Raw genomic sequence first — 21,489 nt, 5'->3', positions numbered from 1 at the left:
AGGGAATTTTGTATATTTTGATGTTTCGATCCATTGCTATTATTATTCTTTTTGATGTTTGAATATCCCGTGTTAGGCCAGAGGGAGCCCTTTAAGTTGGCTCTTTATATTCTTTATTCTTTTTTTTTAAGATTTTATTTATTTATTCATGAGAGACGCACAGAGAGAGAGGCAGAGACACAGGCAGAGGGAGAAGCAGGCTCCATGCAGGGAGCCGGGCGTGGGATTCGATCCCCGGACTCCAAAATCACGCCCTGGGCTGAAGGCGGCGCTAAACCGCTGAGCCACCGGGGCTGTCCTCTTTATATCCTTTTGACATGACCCTGTTAGTGTTTGGTGTCCTATATATTTTTAATATAACAGCCTCCCTCTACCTAGCCATCACTCCTTAATGCAAGAATTGAAGTTTCTCTCGCTCACGGAGTCCGGACTCTTTGGAAGACATATTAAGCTTCACTTTCCTTAGAATTTAATTCTTCTCAGACTCAAACATTATGCTGAAAAATAAATTCAGGTTCCAAGCAGTCTCCCAGCCCGTGTGCATTGTTGAGTTAAATTCTGCTTTGTAGAGCCTCATATTTCACATGTTAATGTAAACAATATATGGACCCAGGGTGATTTAGCTCATTTCCATGAACATCTCTAAACCCACACTATTGTTGTATCTTTATAAAAGAGCTTAAACACACACCTATCAAGCTTAAAAATATCTTTGTGCAACTGTTTCTGTCATTTGGTCTATTAGCATTCTCCTCACAGTTCTTTGCTTATATAAATTTAACAAGATGAAAGGTTGATGCTGAGAGAAGTCTTTGGACAGATTCGTTACCTTAGCAACCTTGCCCCAGTCTTCAACAGCCCTGACCCAGCTACAAAGTCCTTCACTGGCTAACGAGACACTCTTAATGACAGCTGGCTAGAACTCAGGCCTGCTGATAAAATGACTTGTAATCTGGACAGTAACCTTTGGAGGAATATTATCTTTATCAGATTTCCAAAAGAATCCAAACACCAAACGCAGTTCCACTAATAACTATATTCATAAGGCCATCATGCTTAAGTGCTTCTGGGAAAGCATTAGTAACAGGAAATTAAGTGTTACAGAATAATTGCTAACCTTGCTGCATAAAATAGAAGCGGGCTGCCCAGTGATTTTGTGTCGGTGGCAGTCATTAGATGCCACTGTCCTGTATAATTGAAAAATTATTTGTATAAAGGAAATATTGTCACTGCCTCATTAGTCCCTACATTTAATTGTATTGGGGAAATCCGAATGCCTTTTGAGGTTCAAATTACACATATAAATTTATTGGCTAGGTGGTTTCAACAGTAAAAAAAAAAAAAAAAACAAAACAACCCATCAATTTTTACCTGAACAAAGACCTTAAATTATCATAAAGTGTTTTTTTAAAGGTTTTATTTATTTCTTTATGAAAGACAGAGAGAGAGAGAGAGAGACAGAGAGAGAGAGAGGGAGAGGGAGAGAGAGGGAGAGAGAGAGAAAGGCAGAGACACAGGCAGGGGGAGAAGCAGGCTCCATGCTTCAGGAGCCTGATGTGGGACTCGATCCCAGGTCTCCAGGATCAGGCCCTGGGCTGAAGGCGGTGTTAAACTGCTGAGCCACCCAGGCTGCCCATAAAGTGTTCTTATAGCTGCTATTTTTAGAAAGCTCTGCATGAATAAAATCACAATTGCTTAACTTATTTATTTATTCATCATCTATTGAGCACTTAATTTTTTAAAAAAAGATTTTATTTATTTATTTTAATAGAGAAAGAGAGGAGAGGTAAAGGCAGAGGGAAAGAGAGAATCTCAAGCAGACTCCACGCCAAGTGAGGAGCCTGATGCAGGGCTCAATCTCAAGACCCTGAAATCATGACCTGAGCTGAAATCAGAGTCGGACGCTCAAGCGACTGAGCTGCCCAGGCACCCTGAGCACTTTGGGTTTTAAACCTTTTGGTAACCCATGGATATTTCACTGACATACACTCAGATAATTCTATCACTTGCTTACAGCTGACACCCATGCTGGCTGGTCCCTGTCCATGCTGTGTAACTGATAGGAGTTTGAACATAGAGTCCTTTACACATTCAAACCTTGGTTTAGAGACTGGGCTTCATTTCAAAGACACTTAGATGCTTTTGCCCTGACTCCACAAATCTTATTCTGTAAATGAACCAAAGAGTCACAACTTAAAAAAAAAAATCTAGAAATGTAAGGAGACTCTCATAGCCCTAGGGCAAAATAAGGAAACATTCCTATATATCTAGAAAAGAAATTGTAGATATGATAAGCTTCTGTTTAGCATGTATTAATATGTCCTTAGAAGACTCCAGGTGGTTTAGGTTTTGTCCATAGTTCAAGTTAGATCCCATTATTGGCTGTATGTTTATATCTGCTCCAACATTCGTATATTGAGGGCCTGACTCCCAGTGTAATAGTGTAAGGAGGTGGGCCTTTGGAAGATGATTAGAATTAGATGAGGTTATGAGGAGAGAGCCCCTGTGATGGGATCAGTGCCCTTATAAGTAGAAGAAAAGATGCCAGGGCTTCCTCTTTGCATCATATGAATCTACAGTGAGAAGGTGGCCATCTGCAAGCCAGGAAGAGAGCCCTCTTCAAGAACTGAGTCTGCTGGCACCTTTTGTTATAGCAACCTGAGATGACTGAGATCCCTAAAGTTTATATATTTGGGGTTTATTAGTTTGGGTTGGTATCCCCTCTTTGTCAAAGGAATTACACATTAGTGAAGGCTTCACACGTGCTACTGTGCTAGGAATTTGGTTTCTGTAAGTCACAGACCTTATCCCAGCAGAAAGCTTAACCTGACAGAAAATATGGGTACATAAACATAGTGAAGATGAGTGACAATATTAAAATCTAAGATTTTACTAAGGATTGAAACAAGAAAAAAATCATGGAAATCCCATCTATATTTTCTGTGAAGCTGTCATAGGGAGAACTGTGTCTTATGCTGAGCAGTATCCATAGAATGAGGACATAAATAATATATTTCTTTATTTTTTATTGGTATCTAGTAAAACTGCCATAATTTAAAAGATATGCTTTTTTTTAAAAAAAACCTTGTGAACCCCATAATTTACTCATATTTCTCATTTCTTTTGGGTTCCAGGAAGCCCAGAGATAAGAATTCTAAGCTCAATTTTAGGAAAGCAGTTAGGAACCTCAGTCTAAGTTTTTATTTGCACCAACTGCAAGACTCATGTGTCATGCCTGGAGTTGCCCTTGGTTTCAGTTGGGGCTGCTATCACAGAATATTGTACTGGGTGGCTTAAACAACAGACATTTATTTCTCAGAGTTCTGGAGGCTGAAAGTCCAAGTTTGAGGTTCCAGCAAGGTTGAGTTCTTGGTGAAGACTCTGTCCATCATTGATCGATGGCTGCTTTCTCACTGTATCCTCAAATGGCAGAGAGACCAAGAGCATGTGCTAGTTGTGTTCTCCTCTTATGAGGACAGTAATCCCATTATGGAGCTTCATCCTCAGGACTTCATCTATAACTAATTACCACTCTCAAGCTCCACCTTCCAATACTATCCCATTGGGGGTTAGGTTTTCAATCTATTCATCTGGTGTGTGTGAGGGCAACCAACAACTAATTTGTAACGCCTTTCCCCATCCAGAAAGAGGCTCAGAAATTTAGGGACCTAGATGAGATTTTAAAAATTATTGTCACTGCTGTTGCCTCTCTAGGTACTTTCTTCCCTGGGTCTCAAGAAATTCCCTTGATCTCTTACCAGGCTGCAGTCACCTTCTCTTCTTCCCTTCTACCAATCCATGTGTGTCTGCCCAGGAGAGTTCAAACATTCTGTAGCACTCTTTCAAACTCCCTCTCCTCAGAGCCCCTCAGTAGTTTTCCAATCAATAGTTGCCTCCAGTGCACCTCATGCTGCACATCTGGCTGAACATCTCAAAATAATTTGGCTTTTAAACCCTTGGTGCTCATTATAGCAACCAGAGATGACTGAGGTGATCTGCACCTTGGTGCAGATTTCAGATCTGTTTGCACAAGGATTCCCACAGGTAGCCGGTGTGAACCCTAGGTCTCTATGGAGGTGGGCAAGACATAACGCTTTCATTTTCCTGTATTTCAACTTATTTTAGTTCTGCTAAAATCCCCATTTTGCCTGAGTTGTAGAAACTCAATATTAGTCAATACATTATTATCGTCCTCTAGGTTCTGGGGTGGGAGGCCTCACACAACCCCAGAGTACTTGAGGAGTGTTTGATCTCTTATTTTAGCTGTGCATAGAGCAGATTGTACTGTCACGTGTAGTGTCCTATGGGGACATGGCCATACACCTTTGCCGCTGAGATGTACTTTGTTCCTGTCCATTTAGCTCTTCTTTCAGGATGGTTGCTTTGTTACCTAGGACCTTGTTTTGGCCAAAATAATCATTTTTCTGCTTCTGGGCCATGTTAGCTATGAGAATCCCTGGAGGCTGTTCATGGCCCTGTCTGCTTATAATTGCTCTGCTGCCTTTTGCTCACTTTAGAAAGATTGGCAAGAAAGGAGGCTGCTGGTAACATCTCCCAAGGTCTAATAAGTTGGTTCAGCAAGCTTTTCTTCCTTCGGAAAATTTTTTTTTCCCCTAACCCAACCCCTACCTCTTCTCTTCAACTCTAGCCTGTTTACTTGTTTTTCATTTTCCAACAAAACAGTGCCGGCATACATCATTTATTTGTTGATCGATTTTCAGTAGTTTTCCCCTTATCTCAGGCCAGGAAAAGTTATTTTCCTTTAAAAAGTTTGCTAATGTGGCTAAGTGGTCCATTAAATGAATTCATAAATAACATGATCATGATTTGAGCAGTTATGCCCATTCCAAATGGGATCCTAATTCTAAAACTCTTTATAAGATTTAGAAATATTAATATGAGTTTTTTTTGCAAGAATTAAAAAAATAAAAATGGTTTGCATCTATGCTTCTGGAATTTTATTATAATTTTGTTTACTGGAACTGCTTAATCTTATTTGTTTTATTAGATCATTTTTTACTGCTCTATGAGATTCCAATAAACTCTTTAATAAACATCAAAACTTGAGAGCTCATCAGTTCCTGTTATTTCTCCACAAACAACTTATTAACCCCATCCTGCCATTACTTTTGTACCAAGCAGATCAAGTAGACATTAGTTTATTATTTCTTTTTTTCTTTATATAGGTAATATACATTATTTGAAGAAACCAATTGTAATGCAATTCAACACAGTACCACTGATCAAATTACTCCTTCCAAAGACAGCAGCTGGGAATATTTACTATGGAAATATCTGTCTTTAGAATGATTTCTAAAATCAAATTGCTGTAAACATAACCAAGAATTATGAAGACTGTGTCTGTCAGGAACACCTCTTGAGGTAGGAAAAGACAGTTTTTCAAATAAGAGAATCTTAGGCCTTTCTTCACGCTAAACTATACTTTAATTGTGTGGGTGCAATATTTTGTGGTCATAAACAATGCTTACCAAATGCATTACTGGTTAAGTTAGGCATAATTTTGCAACCCTCAAACATTTATAAATTCAGCTTGGGAATCTGCTCTCAGGCACTCCAGTTTATTACAATAGTTTCCTTCGAGTTAGAAAAAGAATGTGGGACGTCAGAACAAATATAAAGGAAAAAGGGACATCTTTGATTACTTTCTCTCCTCTATTCCTTCTATCATATGATCACCATGTCCTACAACTTTACCTTTTGACTATAGTTTCCCTCTCTCCAGTGCTGTATTTGAGCCCACTATCATCTCTTGCCTAGGTGACGGCAATCTAGCTTCCAAGCTAGTCATCCCTGTCCAGGTTTGTCTCTCACAACACCTGAATGTATCTTGTTCTAAAATGATGAATCTAGAATTTAACTCTGTCCATGTCATCCCTTCCTTAGAACCCTTAAAGGCTCTCCAATATCTTTGATGTCAAATCTGAGTCCCATAGCATATACTACAAAGCCTTGAAGATAGTGTCCCTGGTGATCATTCTTGGGTCATGTCTGTGGTCCAGAGCTATTGCTCTTGCAATAGCTCACCACCCATGCTGAACTGTTTCTCATTTCCAGCCTTGTCTTGACACATAAAATGTGTTCACTTCACATATGTTGTATGACTGGAACCCCCAAACAGAGGAGAGCTAACAATCTATGACCCTAAGCCCAAGCAGAGTCATGGTGTAGTGGGCAGAGCATTGGGCTCTGTGGCTTGGTTATACCCAGTATTTGTACCTCTTGCAGCCATATATCCCATCTCTCCTTCTTATAGCTATATGATTTTTTCACCTTGGGCAAGTATCCTAGCTTTTCATTGGTTAAAATAGGCATGAAATTTAGCTTGTATCTGTCACATAGTAAAAGCTTGGGGAATGATAGTTTTCTTACTTTTAAAAAATTCCATCAAATTCTAGACTTTAAGAGAGCAGCCAACTCTGCTTATAAGTCCTCAAATCAGTTACAGCTGGTTCCTTTTCTGGTCCTGCCCCACATACCTGTATTAATAACAGAACACAGAAACATAAATCTTGAAACTCATTCTGTGGAGGATGAAATATTACATTTTTATTGCCTAGGAGTAACATGTTGGTGGAACTTTCCTACCAGATTTCTCCTAGAAATGACGCAATGGGGAAAGGGACACTTGGCATGTACTTTTTGATGGATGGGAGTTAAAAGGAAAAAACCAGAAGGTTCAGAGTGTGGAGGGCCTCTGCAGGAGGCTGGCAAACACGACTGAGAAAGTACTAAAAGTGTGTGTGGTGGCACTCATACCTGACCTACTTTACAAATTTGCCTAGGGCCAGCTTTTTTTCAGAGAGATTCAGAAAGGATGACTAACTTTGTGTCAGTGGTTCAAAATTGGAAAATCGGGAGTGCCTGGCCAACATCCCTAACCTAGAGCCAGGTCTCCTGATGAGAAAGTGAAGAGGAAGAGAAGCAGATGGGAGAATCAAGAGCAGATGCAAGTTATTTAAAAGTAATACAATAATTCAGTAGGAATGGAGTGGAAATTCAACAACTTATTGAGTATGACATTTGGATAAATTAAACTGAACAGACATCTAGGAAATACCAGATAGGCAAAGCAAAATGAAGGCAAAAGCTGGCAAGCAAGGAAAGGAAAAGGAGTAAATGAAAACAAAAGTTTCAGGCCAAGGGGAAGCTGCTCACGTTTGCTATACATTATATACAGATTTTCATTTTTTAAATAAAAAATCTAATTATACATATTTACATGTCACCAGGCATTTAATGCTGTGTAGAAAATTGTCTGTTTCACTGATTTTCCTCCTTTTTACTCCTTCATGGCACACATACACACATGTACACGAATACACACAATCACGCCCACATGCACAGATACCCACACACATACACACAACTTCATCACTTTTTCTCTTAATGTTTTTGGAAGATGAAACTTTCAGATTTACTTTAGTTTGCCGCAAAGCCACTAAAAACTTTATAAAATATACATGTTCCCATTCGATAGAAATTCATCTCTTATTTTAATTGTTTATTTTTGATCTGTATGTCGATGCTCTGGGGGTTATGGGATAGTTGGGGTAGAATTATAGATAGATTAGAGACAGACACTTGAAAGATAAATCAACCAGGATGAGCTCCAAGGAAAGAGGGAGAGTAAATAGCTTGATCTGAAACATGAAAATGCCTGTTAAATAGAGATAGGAACAGCTATTCGTCAAAATTTTTAATATTGATTGTTTGTTGATCTTTCTGCCTGGGAGTCATACTGTGGCTATCCTTACTGATTTATCAAATAGATAACTTGCTTTGGAGATCTGTAAGGAGCGTGGGCTTGCTTCATCTAAATCAACATTAACAAAGCAATTCCGAATTTCACTTACTGGTGAGGTAGTTTCAAGATAAAGAGTTAATTTGTCAAGTTTGGCTTCTATAGGGAGATGCTCTCTCTCATGCCTTCAAAGTAAATTTGACTCAATCATTGGACATTGAACTAAGATTCTAATTAAAGGAACCTGTTTTCTTGGCATTTCATTGTTCTGCAAGTCACATTTTTATCTAGGTACCTATATAGATGTAAATGTTCCATTTTTCATCTTCAAAGATATTATTATATCCTGGAGACCAGAAAGACAATCAGGACTTTGTCTAGTCTTTTTCCTTTTCTCCTCCTTCACCCCTGTCTGCCACTTCCACTCAGCATGGCTGTGGCCCTTTCTATTTCCTCATGGTTGGGTTATGGTTCAGCGTAGAAACCTAAAAATAAAGACTAAGATGACAATAAGAGCTCCCAGGGGAATAAAACAAAAGGTAGAAAACATGAAAAGGACTTGAAAATAAAAGGATACAAAAGCACAGTGCATGAAGGATGAGGGAGTTGAAAAGATTATGGAATTAAGGAAAATGTGGTAATGTAGTCTTAAAAAAATGCGATGTTTAAAATAAAAGGTCACAGGGAGTGAGAGGTACAGGCTTCTAGACAGGGAAAGAATAAATCTCAGGGATGAAAGTATCGCACAGGGAATGTAGTAAATGGTGTTATAATGGAATTGTATGGTATATGGTATCTGTGCTTGTGGTGAGGATAGCATAATCATAGAGACTTGTTGAACCACTATGTGGTATACCAGAGACTAATGTAACATTGGAAAAAAAGTCAGAATGAGGGTAAACAAACGCCATAGGGAAGTGGATTAAAGAGTTAAAAAGAAAAAGAAAGTAAAGCAAGATTTTTTTTCAGAAAATTTTGTTACCTAAGAGAATTTTCAGGCAAATCCTATTACATTTCACTATGATTATTTAACAGTTTATTACTAAACACAAGATACTCTGAAAATAAACAACAGAAGAGACAAGATTCACTTCCTCTCTCTCTTCATAAACTGTGCATTTGGAACTGGCCACAAGCTCAACATTGGTGGATTCCGTAATAATGGATTCCAACCATTTCGAGTAGTAAGGCTGCTGTCCGCCCCATAGAAGAGAGCTGTCTGTCCTGAACAAAGGAAAGGGTCACCCACGAAAGTGTTTTTACAATAGCCGTGTGGCCTCTGAAAAGTAGACAGATTTTAGCAGCAGTTATTTGACTTCGGGCAGGTTTTTAATATATAAGTTAGAGATAATGACATTTTCTCTACTTACCTTGAATGAGCTATGCTGTGCATACAACAGAATATGATTAACTGTAAAGAGCCAGACAAAATCGGATGGTGTTTGGTTCTGAGATGTTAATATCAGAACTACTTGAAATGCTAACATTTATCTGTCATTGGATTTCCACCCTTCCCAACACCCCTCCTCGCCACCCCCATGCCCCATGCCAAATTAGAACATGTATGTGGTTCAAAAATACAATATATACAAAGGGGTAATTAGTGAAACACTCATCGGCTAGTTTCCCCTTTATGATTGGTTTGTTCATTCATTCGACATGTATGTATTGACTGTGAAGAATCCATATCACGCCACAATTGGAAGTAATATTAATTGTTTATATTGGGCAATGTCAATCAGCTGTTACCCAGAAACTCTTTGGGTACTGTCATAATTTGAACGTTAAAATAAAAAAAAAAAAAAGCGAAACACGCAAAGTAAGAAAGTGTTTGCCTAGCCTTGTTGAAGAATGCAAGAATCGACTGCATTCCTGCGATCTGAGGGGAACATTTGACCCCGTAATCTGTCTCTGACCTTGCCTAAACAGCTTCTACAGCCACATCTTTCCCGTTCTCCAAAGCAGTGGTCATGCTGAGGCTGGCAGTTAGGACCACCTATAAATTTCCACTGTATTTGGATGGACTTGTGTTTTATTTTGAAGCGATGGGGTGAAAAACATGGAGAAGCTTTTCCCTGGGACCTGAACTGTGTTAAGCATAGGGACAGATGCCTAGAGTTATAGTGGATGCCTGTGGTCCTGAGTGTCAGATCCTGTGTGACAAAGGTGCTGTCATACTTGTTAACACTTCCATTGTGTGGATGTGATAAACAGAGGCTTCTCAAGCAGTCAAGAGTGACCCCGTTGCTCATGCTAAAGATTTCATACTGTAGTACATGCCTCTGAACATACAGCCCTTTCTTTATACTGTCTGCAGGATCCATTCCTTGGGGGTTCAGTTGTTGTATCAAAGGGCACAGGCATTTTAATTTTTGATAGAGATTGCCAAATTCCTCTCCTCAGTGACTGTGGCAATTTACAATAGTATCAGAAATATAAGAAAATAGCAGTTCCCTCACATCCTTGTCAACAGAGTGTTTTTATTACCTATCTTTGCCAATCTGTTAGGTAAAGAAATATATCTATTGTATTTTGAATTTACATTTCTCTTATTATGGACAAGATAAGCAGCTTTTCATATATTTACATTGCTATCCATGTTTTTGGTCTAGTCAACTACTTCATGTCCTTTGTCCACTTTTCTTATGGGTTATTCATCTCTTATTGATTTGTTGATGCTTTTCACATATTAGGAAAATCATATTTTGTTCTGAGTTGCAAAATTTTTCCCAGGTTGTTTTCTACTTTTTTTTTTTTTCACTATTCCATATAAAGATTTCAAATATTCTTATGTAGCCAAACTCATTAATCATTTGTGACCCCTGGGATTTTAAAAATCATACTTAAAAAGGCCTTCCCTACTTGATGATAATAGAAACTAAGAAATAAAATACCTCCCATCTTCTCTTCTATTTCTTTTATGGTTTTATTTTTCACCTGTATTATGTATGTATGTATGTATTTATGTAAAAAGAGGGAGAGAGAGAACACAAACAGTGGGGAGGGGCGGAGGGAGGAGGAGGAGAGAGAATCTCAAGCATGGAGAATCTTTGTGCTCACAACCATGACCCTGTGATCATGACCTGAGCCAAAATCAAGAGTCATACACTTAACCAACTGAACCACACAAGCGCCTCTATTTTCCCCCTTTAAATCTTTGATCTCTGGGACTTTTTTTTTGGTAGAATTTATGAGATAAATATCCTTTTTTTTTTAATTACTCCCCCCCCCCCATATTCTATTTTTTTCTCACTAAATTTAGAACTAGTTATATTAGTTCCAAAATAAATCTCCTTGGTGGGTTTTTGGGTTTGTGTAAATTTTTAAATTAACTTGATGAGAATTAACATCTTTATGATAATTAAGACTTTCAAGAATGTAGAATGCCTTTCTATTAGCTTGAATTGTTTTTGTGGAACTTATTTTTTAAGTACTTTAAAACTGTTTTGTATAGCTCCTGTACATTTCTTGTTAAGTTTATCCATAGGTATTTTACATTTTTGTGTTACTTTTGTAAATAGCAGAATTTCCTCCCATTATTTCTTCTAATTGTTATGTGTGTAGATAAAGGTTGTTGATTTCTATATATTAATTTTTGGGAGCATTACTTTATTACATTTTCTACTTACAAACACTATTCTCTCAATTATTCTCAGTTGATTTTCGTGGGTTTCCAAGTAATTATCTTACTTGCAAATCATGATAATTTTACTTTCTCTTTTATAATTTTTCTCTTCTTTCAGTTACCTAATTTCATTGTTGGAGGAGGTCACTGAGAGGACATGGCTGCCAGTTGACTTTTGAGCTGGACCTGGACAGTCAGAGGCTCCTTACCCCCTCCCCTGGAGGCATGAGAAGCTGCTCCAAAGACACAGCCTTGAGACAGTAATGTGTTGAGACCATCGAGATGGTATACATGATTGAACCCAGGTAAGCCCTTCATAGATACTTTTAAGATTTAGTGGGCAGATATAGAGATCTGCCTATCTTGTGGCCCTCTGGGAGAGCCTTGGATGTAAGTTTACCTTGTTATTAAACCTGCCACCTACCAGTCTAGATGGGTCTGCCTCTTTCTTTGGCCTCTCCTGGACCTTGGGGCCAGTTTCAATTTTTACCCAGGGAACTCTTGAGGTTTTGAGCCAACATTCATTGACTAGCCAGGTGCTTGCTCCAGGAGAGTATGAAATAGAAGTGGCACAAGTGAACTTGTTGCAGACTTGAATGGGAATCTTCTAATATCTCTCCATTAATTGTGATATTAGCTTTTGGGTTGAAGTATGTATTTATATATTTAACATATTAATGAAGCATCTATCCACGTTCTATATATTTTGCTTTTAAAATTAGGAAGAGATATTATGTTTTATCAAATAACTTTTTAGTATCCATAGAGATGATAATATGCTTCCTCTTTAATCCTTTTAGCTAAACTGAATTTTAAAAATAGATTCCTAATATTTAATCCCTGAAGTCCTTGCAATTCCAGAGTAAACTCCATTTGACTGTGGTATTTTATTCTTTCACTATGCTTCTGAGTTCTGTTTCCCAATGAGTCATAGCATTCGCGCTTCAATATTTATAGGAAGGGTAGGTCTTTTGTTTGAAATAAAAAAATATTTTATAAATTTTATGCCAGCTTTTTCAACCTTTTTTTTTTTTTTTAATGTTCTGGAAGAATTGTCCTACTCTGCCTCTTCTAGTGCTCCTTGGTTGGCCTGGGCACCACTGGATTTTCAGTGATGTGGTCTGGTATTTGGGGGATTATATGTGTTAAGTTACTGATTTGCCTAGAGTCAATCAGTGAGCCAAGTATTTTCACATACAACATTTTAAATCTAAAAATCCAATGGCATTTCTTTGTACAGGCTTGCTCACTCCATCCCCACCAGCCAAAGTAGATCACATTGTGAGAAACCACTCCCTTTGGGATCCTGTTCAAATGACCTTCTTCATGAAGACTACCTGGCCCCTCTAACTCGGAGACAAGCTCTTTCCTTGAGAATAACTTTTTTTTTTTTTTAAAGATTTAATTTGTTTATTCATGAGAGACACAGAAAGAGAGGCAGAGACACAGGCAGAGGGAGGAGAAGCAGGCTCCATGCAGGGAGCCCGATGAGAGACTTGATCCTGGGACTCCAGGATCATGTCCTGAGCCAAAGGCATATGCTCAACCGCTGAGCCACCCAGGCGTCCCCCTTGAGAATAACTTTATGTTCTTCTTTATAACTGTCTCCTGACCCTTCCTGTTTCCCCGACTTATATTATTCAGCAGATTCAGTAGACATCTGTGGGCATTAGACAAAATGTTTTCATGGTATTATATCATTTAATCCCTAACACAGTCCCATGATTTAAATACCATACAAATAAAAGAATGTTAACCTGGAGAGTCATTAATTCTTTTTTAGGTTACAGAGCCGGTAGGCTGCAAAGTAGGAATTCAGCTCAAGTTTGTGTGATTTGAAACTACATACTCCTTCCAACAAATCATGTTGATAAAGCAGCAGATCACCTTTACAATTATTTTATATGCTTCCCTTTCCTCTGTGAAATTCCAGTTGCCTTCAGGGTCTTGCCCGCGTCTTAATTCTCTTTGGAATCTCCTATATCTTCTTGCACATGGGAGGAATGGAACTAAAGCTGTTCGAATGGTAGAATAGAGTGCATATCTTGGATTTGGTTTCAATAAAATCTCAAAATGAATTATGGAATTTTACTCATGCATTTAATCTCTACTTATAGTTCATCAATCCATACAGTTATAAGTTCTGGTGAAAGACTCTTTAGAAGGATTTCTGGAGCTATGGGACATGGGGTTTGCTTTCATGGTTATTTGAGCTATGTAGCATTCTGAGGGATGTTCTCTAGAGCCAGGTCACTGGGCAGAATTTTCAGTGTTAATTGGCTGTCGTTTATCTCAATGCTGGAAACCTGCAGAGTGCTGCTGACCCATCACCTCTTGGGTGTCTGATTGCTTTCTGCACAGGCCAGAGTTCATCATAGTTTTGTCTAGAAGTGACAGCTTCTTCTTTCAATTCTCATAGAACTCTATCTACACCTCTCTTTTGTCACCTCCCACTTTCCACCTGGTATTACAGTAATTTATGTACATGTCCTATTTCCTTTGTAAGTTCTGGGCCATGTTGGATTCATTAACCCACTGTGCTTACATGGTGCCTGGCACATATTGGGCGCTCAACACATCTTTAAAAAGTGACTAAAGTAGGTTCTAAATTCAGCAAATATTGCTCCGCCTCTCTTGCTAGCACCATTTCAGCATTTTTTTTGCTGTTGCCCACTATTCATGTGGGTGGTATAAGCTGAAATTGCGGAAAAAGGGTGTAATTTCCCTTGTTAATATAATTACTACCATATATTATCACAGCACTAAAGTCATAACATTCTCATTTTCAGTGGCCTATACACATCACCAAAATTATCTCTGGAGGAGAAATTTATCATGTTTGTTTTCAGTCACAGAGTGAAATGCTGCCAAGTTTGGTGAATATATATGCTCAGCCTCTTTTGAGTGACAAGTGTGTAAATGAGGCCATCTTGTGAAAAATATGTAAACCTCTTATTTGCATCTGGACCATTTGTTAACTGTTTGGATTACCAATTCAAGGCAGGGGGTGAGTAGTGAACATGTTTTTCCCTGTGGGTCTTTCATAGTTTGGAAAAATAATGAATGAGGAACTGTAGAACCTGGAGAAGAACAGGGGAGGGAATATTTGACTCCTGTGTTTCGAGGGCAGCAGGCCCATCTGGGGAGGCTAATGGACTTGTCAGCTGAACTCAGGGTAGGCAAGGACAGGGTTTTGAATTGTGTGTGATCAAGCTGTATAGTCCTCAACGAAGCTTAGTATGAATTTATTTTTGCTTTTGGAGAAAGAGACTCATTCTAGGAATCTTGTCTCAGCCCAGAACTTAAAGGCGACTTTACTTGATGTAAGACTGAGCTGCTGCTCCTTGCCATGCTTGTGGGGTGGATAGAAGTGGGACATCTGTCCTGCATGTGGGGCTGATGCTGGAAGGTCAGCTATGGGAGTGAAGGCATGGTATTAGAGGATTACCTCAGCCTCTAACCAGGGCTAGTGAAAACATGAGGGACTGGGACATGTCCCAGTGGTAATCAAGGCCTCATGTCAGGGGCTCTAGATTGTGGAAAGGTGGCAACTGAGGGCAGAGTCAAGCTCAGAGTCCAGGTCCTGAGTATGGCTAGGAATTTTTATTAATAAGCCAAGGGGGGTGGGACACCTGGATGGTTCAGTTGGTTAAGCAGCTGATGATCTCAGCTCAGGTCTTGATCTTAGGGTCCTGAGTTCAAGACCCATGTTGGGCTCCATGTTGGGTGTGGAGCCTACATAAATTCAAATTCAAATCCCAAAGTTGTATCCCGTGTCACTTGGGCACTAGAACTTTTAACTTACTAAGAAATATCCTTTTCCTTGCTGTTTTAACTCCAAAGATCCTTGGCCTTGGCCCTTTCTAGAAATTTTTTCATTTGCATTGGATTTCAACCCTGCTGCATATTAGAGTCACTAGGAAAGTGGTAAAAAAATAGATGTCCAAGCTCCACCCCTGGACATTTATGTGTATATCTATATATATACACACACACAGTACATATATATGCATACGTATACAAACATACATATAGTGTATATAAATTACACGCACATATACATGTATGTATGTACGTATTTATCCCCAGGAGATTTGAATGTATAGGCTGAGAACCATTGACAACTAGATGGTGTGAAAGGCAGGGAGTGGAGGTTTGAGTGACCCTAGGCCAAGAGGAGCATCACAGAACAAAGATGCATCCAGAGGAAATTTTTAGTTTATAGCTACTACTTATGGCATCCTTACTTTGTGCCAAACACTTCCTTCATAAACTTATCTGATTTTCACATGATCTCATATATTTTATTAACTCTATTTCACATGATCTTGCGTTTTTTAAACTATTTTTCAATGAAGACACTAAGGTCCAAGTTTCCACTGGACCAAGTTTGAACTGAACCTTGTACCCAGGTTAGTATGGGACCATTGTTTCTTAGGTCAGTGTTATAGGGCTATTGTAAGATTTCAGCCTGAATTGTGGGTGTTATAGTATTGAAATTAAGAATTTGGGCTCTGGAGTTGAATTTAAATAAATTAAAATCCTGGCTCTGCAGTTTAGATCTAGGTGATTGCAACAGGTTAGTTAACTTCTCTGATCCTTAGTTATCACCTGTACAATGGGAATAGGATGGGTATAGTCTAACTGAGATAATGCTTGTAAAGCTCTTAGAATACTGGCTGATCCAGGCTAAGCACCCAAGTAGCACTGCCTATTACTGTTAGAACTGGCTCAGGATAGAAAACGCAGGTGTTGAGCTCAGAAACCCAATTATGAGGAACTGGAAAAGGCATTTGCTGATGCTAATACAATCTGGTATGGATTTTCTGTACCAGTCTCCTTGTTTAGGACATGGGAAAAAATGAGGAAAATTATAAATATAGTGAATTAGTGATGCTCTTAGGTGCCTCCTTTCTTCATTTCTGGAAATCCTTCTTTTTTTTTTTTTTTTTTTAAAGATTTTATTTATTTATTCATAGAGATGCAGAGAGAGAGAGAGAGAGAGAGAGGCAGAGACACAGGCAGAGGGAGAAGCAGACTCTATGCAGAGAGCCTGACGTGGGACTTGATCCAGGGTCTCCAGATCACGCCCTGGGCTGCAGGCGGCGCTAAACCGCTGCGCCACCGGGGCTGCCCTGGAAATCCTTCTTCATTGCATCTCCATCCTCTGTGCCTAACGCTTGGGTCCAATCTCAGGTGGTAATGGATTAAGAAGGTACCCATCCCAGGGGTTTTGACTTTTGCTAAGAGACTCAATTAACCTTCAACGCTCAAAGAAAACAATCTTCAATAATGCAATTCAAGGCCCTGTTAGGGGTATTGGGGATATAATGTTGGGCAGGTCTTTTTCTCTGGTCACCGAAGAGGTATTACTGCCCTGCCTGCTTGAGAGATTGTCACCAGATACTTATCCACATGGCAGGGACCACCTCCAGTTTACCTTAGTATTCCTCAGAGTGTTGTGTACAGCCTGGGGACACGGTAAGTTCTCAAAAGTCTTTTGCTGAACAGGACTTAAACAATGTAATTAGTTGTCATCTTAATATTGTTTCTACCTAGGTATTTATGAATGCTTAATAAACTTTTCTTGCAAAATTTTGAAAAATATTACTAAAACAACTGATTAAATTATATACATTGAAAAGCTTGAATTTTTTTTAACCTAGATTCATTTGTTCATTCAGCAAATGCATATTACCATAAGCAAGTGCTTACTGGGGGAAGCACTTTGGGTGGAGGACATTCTTTCCATAGTCGCTGGGCTCATTTCCTTCGCGGTCTTCATGAAGTTGACCCATCTCTCCTTCAGGCACCTTCTTAGCCAAGTGAATGCCTGATCCTTTAGATCTAGCTTTTTGGGAGCCTCATTCTTCAGCTCTCAACTTTTTCTTACTCATACTGTAAGTGCTTTTTAAATGGGTGTTTACATTCTGTGTATTACGAAACGGTAGTCAATTAAAAAACAGAATAATCCATCACCTCTCATTAACAGTCAACACTGATGGAGATTTCACCAAACAAATTATGAAGTACATCTCTTACTTTTATTACTTGGGACCTAGTTTTATCATGACTCTATTGATGAATTTGAAGCTCTGATATTAATATTAACATGTCCTCAGTTACTTAGTTGGCTTCCAAGGGATATTGTTTGTAGAGAGTCCTTGCCAATTTTAGTGTGTATTAAGGCTAGTAGCACGTTTAGAGTTAAGGAAAAATAATTTAGTCAAGGAATCTTGCATAAAGGCAGACCTGAGAACAGTACTTTTGCATTTCTTACTATTGCCACCTGTGGAGTTTTCACTATTGGGTCACATCTACTTAGTTTATTCTTTCCACTTTGCATCTAGAATGATTTTGACAGATTTTAAGAAGGCAGTGACTCTGGGGATCAGCTATGTGAGCTTTGAAATATGAAAGGGAGAAGGAATGATTTCATGGTAAGGGAATGGAATGACAGTACTGGGACCAACTCAGTTGGGGAGAAGTCAGAAAGGTGGAGGAGAGGACAATGTAGGGGAAAGTGCCAAGCATGAAATTAGATGCCACTTCTGGGGTCTGACCCATCCTTGTATGAACCCCTGTTCTTTTCTGCAGTATGCTTTGTTTTACCCACAGTGACTCTAACTTTGAGTGTATATGACTTGACAAAATTTATGATCACCTATTTTTACATATCCTTGTGTAGGTACATTTTGAGGGAAACTTCCACTCAAAGATTTATTGAGTGCCTACAATGTCATGAGCACAGCATATATAAAGATGAGTAAAACCCAGTTGATGGGTTGGGCAAAAGCTGAGGAGGATTTAACTTAGTGAGATTAGAAAGGGATGAAGAGTACAGTTTTACCAGTATTGAAGTGGGTGGGCTATCCAGCCAGAGGTGACAGTTTGGGTAAAGACTTGGAGGAGTGACTTGACATGATTTATTGGGGGAATGGCCATGTAGACAGATATGGTGGGATCTTGGGAAGGAGAGTGGAAGGTAAGGTTAGGGGGATAAATTGAGGCTAGAGTTTGAAGGTAAGAATGATGGATTGTGGATTGTGGAGGTGAATGAACACAAAGTTGGGTAATATCGTCCAAAGGACATGACTACAGGAGAGTTAAAGGGAGACTAATGGTGTTCAAGTTTGTGACCCTTCCTCTTCCTTTCAGTAGAGGGAAGAAGAAGGGAAGCTCCAGCCTGAGATTGTATACAACTAAAACATTTAAATTATATTCTGACCACGAGCCCAGGCATCCCAGTGTTTTCTGGAGAAGGGTAGAGGGAGGATACTCTGAGAGCAAGCCTCTGAAGCACAAGGCGTCCACAGTTCCCAGCTGTGCTGCCCTCCCAGAAGCAGTGTGTACAGCTTTAGCTGCAACCTCTCTATCTGGGACTTCAATGGCATGGACCAGAGGGAAGGAGAAGCAGCTGGTGCCTAGGATGACTTAGGGCTGCAGACATGCTCAGATTGTTAGCCTGTCTAGGTCACATGAACTGGGCCATCTAAAAGGTGTTTACAGGTAAAGTGGACCCAGCAAATGAGCTCATACTTCATTCCAGGTGCACCAGCCCTGGGTCTAAGGTGGTGATGTTTGAATCCAGACAGCCTCATGAATGAGAAGCTAGCATTCCTAATATTGTCCTTCTTTTTGTCTGGAATGATTCAGAAGTGGGTTAGGATGAGCCTTTCGTTTTGGCAGAAAGTCAGTAGTCATCTCCTTTCCCCCTTTTAAAATGCCTGTAGAATAGGAACACTGTTATGGAAATTAGCAGCTGCTGTACACGAATGTTTAGAAAATTAATATTACTCACATTATGCAGTACGGAAGCAGAATTTTAATGAAGCACAGAAACTACAGGCACATTGACCCCTTCCCCTTATCAGAGAAATCTCAGAATACACAACTTTCTTTGAGAAAACTAATTTCCACTAGGCTTCTATAGGCCTATTAGTGACAAAAATAGCACATTCACAACCCAAAGGAGCAAATATTTCAGAACATATTGTACTAAAATATGACAGTGTCAGCTAAACCATTATCTATACTTATTTCTTATTATTAATTCTTAACAATTAGCTGTTCTTTGTTGCATGGTAATGGGATTTGCCATACTATAAAAAATGCTTTGAAGTTGTTAAGTGTCAGACCTCATTCGTGCCAATTCTGTTAGAGATGATTGTTATTTGCTCTACAGCCTGCTGGGCCTGGGGCTGTGGCCTGCACTGGGCAGGAATATGTATGTATGTGTGGTGTAAGGAGTGAGGGGATGGTGGGGGAAGGGGAGATGCCATACAGATGCCATACAGAAAGGCCTCTGTTTTCAAAGCTCAACCTGTAACCATCTACCAAAGTCGATGTAAATGCCCTCACCACGTTCTGGGGTTTGGGAATGTTACCTTAGGGGTATGGGGCCCCTGGGGAAAGGTGCAGAGGGAAATTTGGGTGAAGAAGATGGAGAGTAGTCAGGGGTGGGAGAAGGTGAGATAAAAAGGATCAAGCTTTCAGGTGGAATGATGGCATGATGAAAATGAGCACACAGAACCTCGTCAGGGGGCAGTGAGGGAAATGCTCTGTAGGTCAGAGATCTTTTGGTTTTTAAGTGAAGAGGAAGCACAGAAGGAGGAGAAAAGGCAACCTCCCAAGTATAGAGTGTTTGCTATGTGATTTATAACCTCAAGCCATGTAAGAAGGTATTTTGTGGCATCAGGGTGTGCCATGATTGCTCCTGCCAAGGAAGAGCGTGGTCAACAGTGCAAGGAGATGCAGAAGTGATGTGACAAAGAGAAGAGCAGGAAAAATGGACCAGTGCTAGAAATGACATGGAGAAAGGGGCATGTTTACTTTTTTTTTTTTTTAAAGATTTTATTTATTTATTTATTCATGAGAGACAGAAGAGGCAGAGACACAGGCAGAGGGAGAAGCAGGCTCCATGCAGGGAGCCTGAGGTGGGACTCGATCTGGGTCTCCAAGATCATGCCTTGGGCTGAAGGCTGTGCTAAACCACTGAGCCACCTGGGCTACCCCATGTTTACTTTTTTGGGGGAAGTTTGCTTTATACAGTATGTTATATATTCATTATTTAAATGCATCATTATCCATGCTAGAGAGAAAACACACATGCTTATATGTGTCTGTGTGTACGTGCGTGCACGAGTGTGTAGAGGTTTGCTGCTATGTGTGGGCATGGGTAGAGAGCTGTAGATCCTTAACCTTACCAACAGCACCAGTATTTACTGAATACTCATTGGGGACGAGCACCAGGCATTGATCCTGAATCTGGTGCTGGTCCCAAAGGCCAGTGATATTTGTCATCTACAGAAAAAGACTTTATTTTATGGTCTGCAGGGGTGTGCGGGAGCCACCTTGTATTAGCTCACAAGATCTTGCAACCTGATGTCAGGTTGGTAGCTTAAAATCAGCCATGGTTGGAGTCTTTATACCCCAGAAATTGGCAAATGTCGCATACTAGGCTTCCCCCTTCTCTGCACCCATAGCCACAGAGCTGATTGGTGAACATTTAGCATCATATCACTGGATCCCTGCCATTCAGGTGAAGGGGAAATAGTGAAGGGAAACATCTTCCTTCAGAGAAGAGCAGAGCTGCTTGCCTCCTTATTTGTTCTTCGACATGAGTCTATTGGCCAAGGGCAGCATATGTGTCATAGCGGAAAAAAATGTGAGCATTGGCATTGAACAAACCCAGACTGGAATCCCTACTCAGCCACGTGTTTGTGGTGCTGCCTCAGTTGAGCTGTTCTTCTTCTTTGAAGCTCAGTCTCCTCATCCATAAAATGGGGGTATAGCATCCACCTTGCAAGGGTGTTGTCAGAGTCACAAACAGTATCTATATAATGACCAGATGTTAAATGTCTGCAGTTCCTTTGACATGCGTTAAAAAGATGGCTTGATAGGTGGATGGAAGGGTAGAGGTATGAAAAATCAAGTATAGCAAATTCGGGTAGTGAGTACACAGGTGTTCACTATAAAATCTTCCAATTTTTCCGTAATTTTCACGATAAAACGTAGAAACAAGAGAAACCTAGTAAGCTGCGGTACTGCCAGTAATGGCAACAGTAACAATAACAGTAGCAGAGATGATTCATCTTCTGTC

At 39.7% G+C, this 21,489-nt stretch overlaps 1 protein-coding gene across 1 annotated transcript in view; it reads left to right on the top strand.

The window, feature by feature from the left end:
* The first annotated feature begins 11,513 nt into the window (after positions 1-11,513).
* Positions 11,514-21,489, top strand: part of LOC144281718 (uncharacterized) — a 29,895-nt gene continuing 19,919 nt past the window's right edge. Inside the window, exon 1 of the mRNA XM_077844424.1 lies at positions 11,514-11,692. Within this exon, the coding sequence (XP_077700550.1) occupies positions 11,670-11,692 (23 nt within the window). The 5' untranslated portion in view covers positions 11,514-11,669. The remainder of the gene's footprint in view (positions 11,693-21,489) is intronic.

The sequence above is a fragment of the Canis aureus genome, chromosome 13 (assembly GCF_053574225.1).
Source record: "Canis aureus isolate CA01 chromosome 13, VMU_Caureus_v.1.0, whole genome shotgun sequence".
Lineage (NCBI taxonomy): Eukaryota > Metazoa > Chordata > Mammalia > Carnivora > Canidae > Canis > Canis aureus.
Note: the sequence above shows the minus strand (reverse complement) of the source record. Positions and strands in the feature narration are given on the sequence as shown.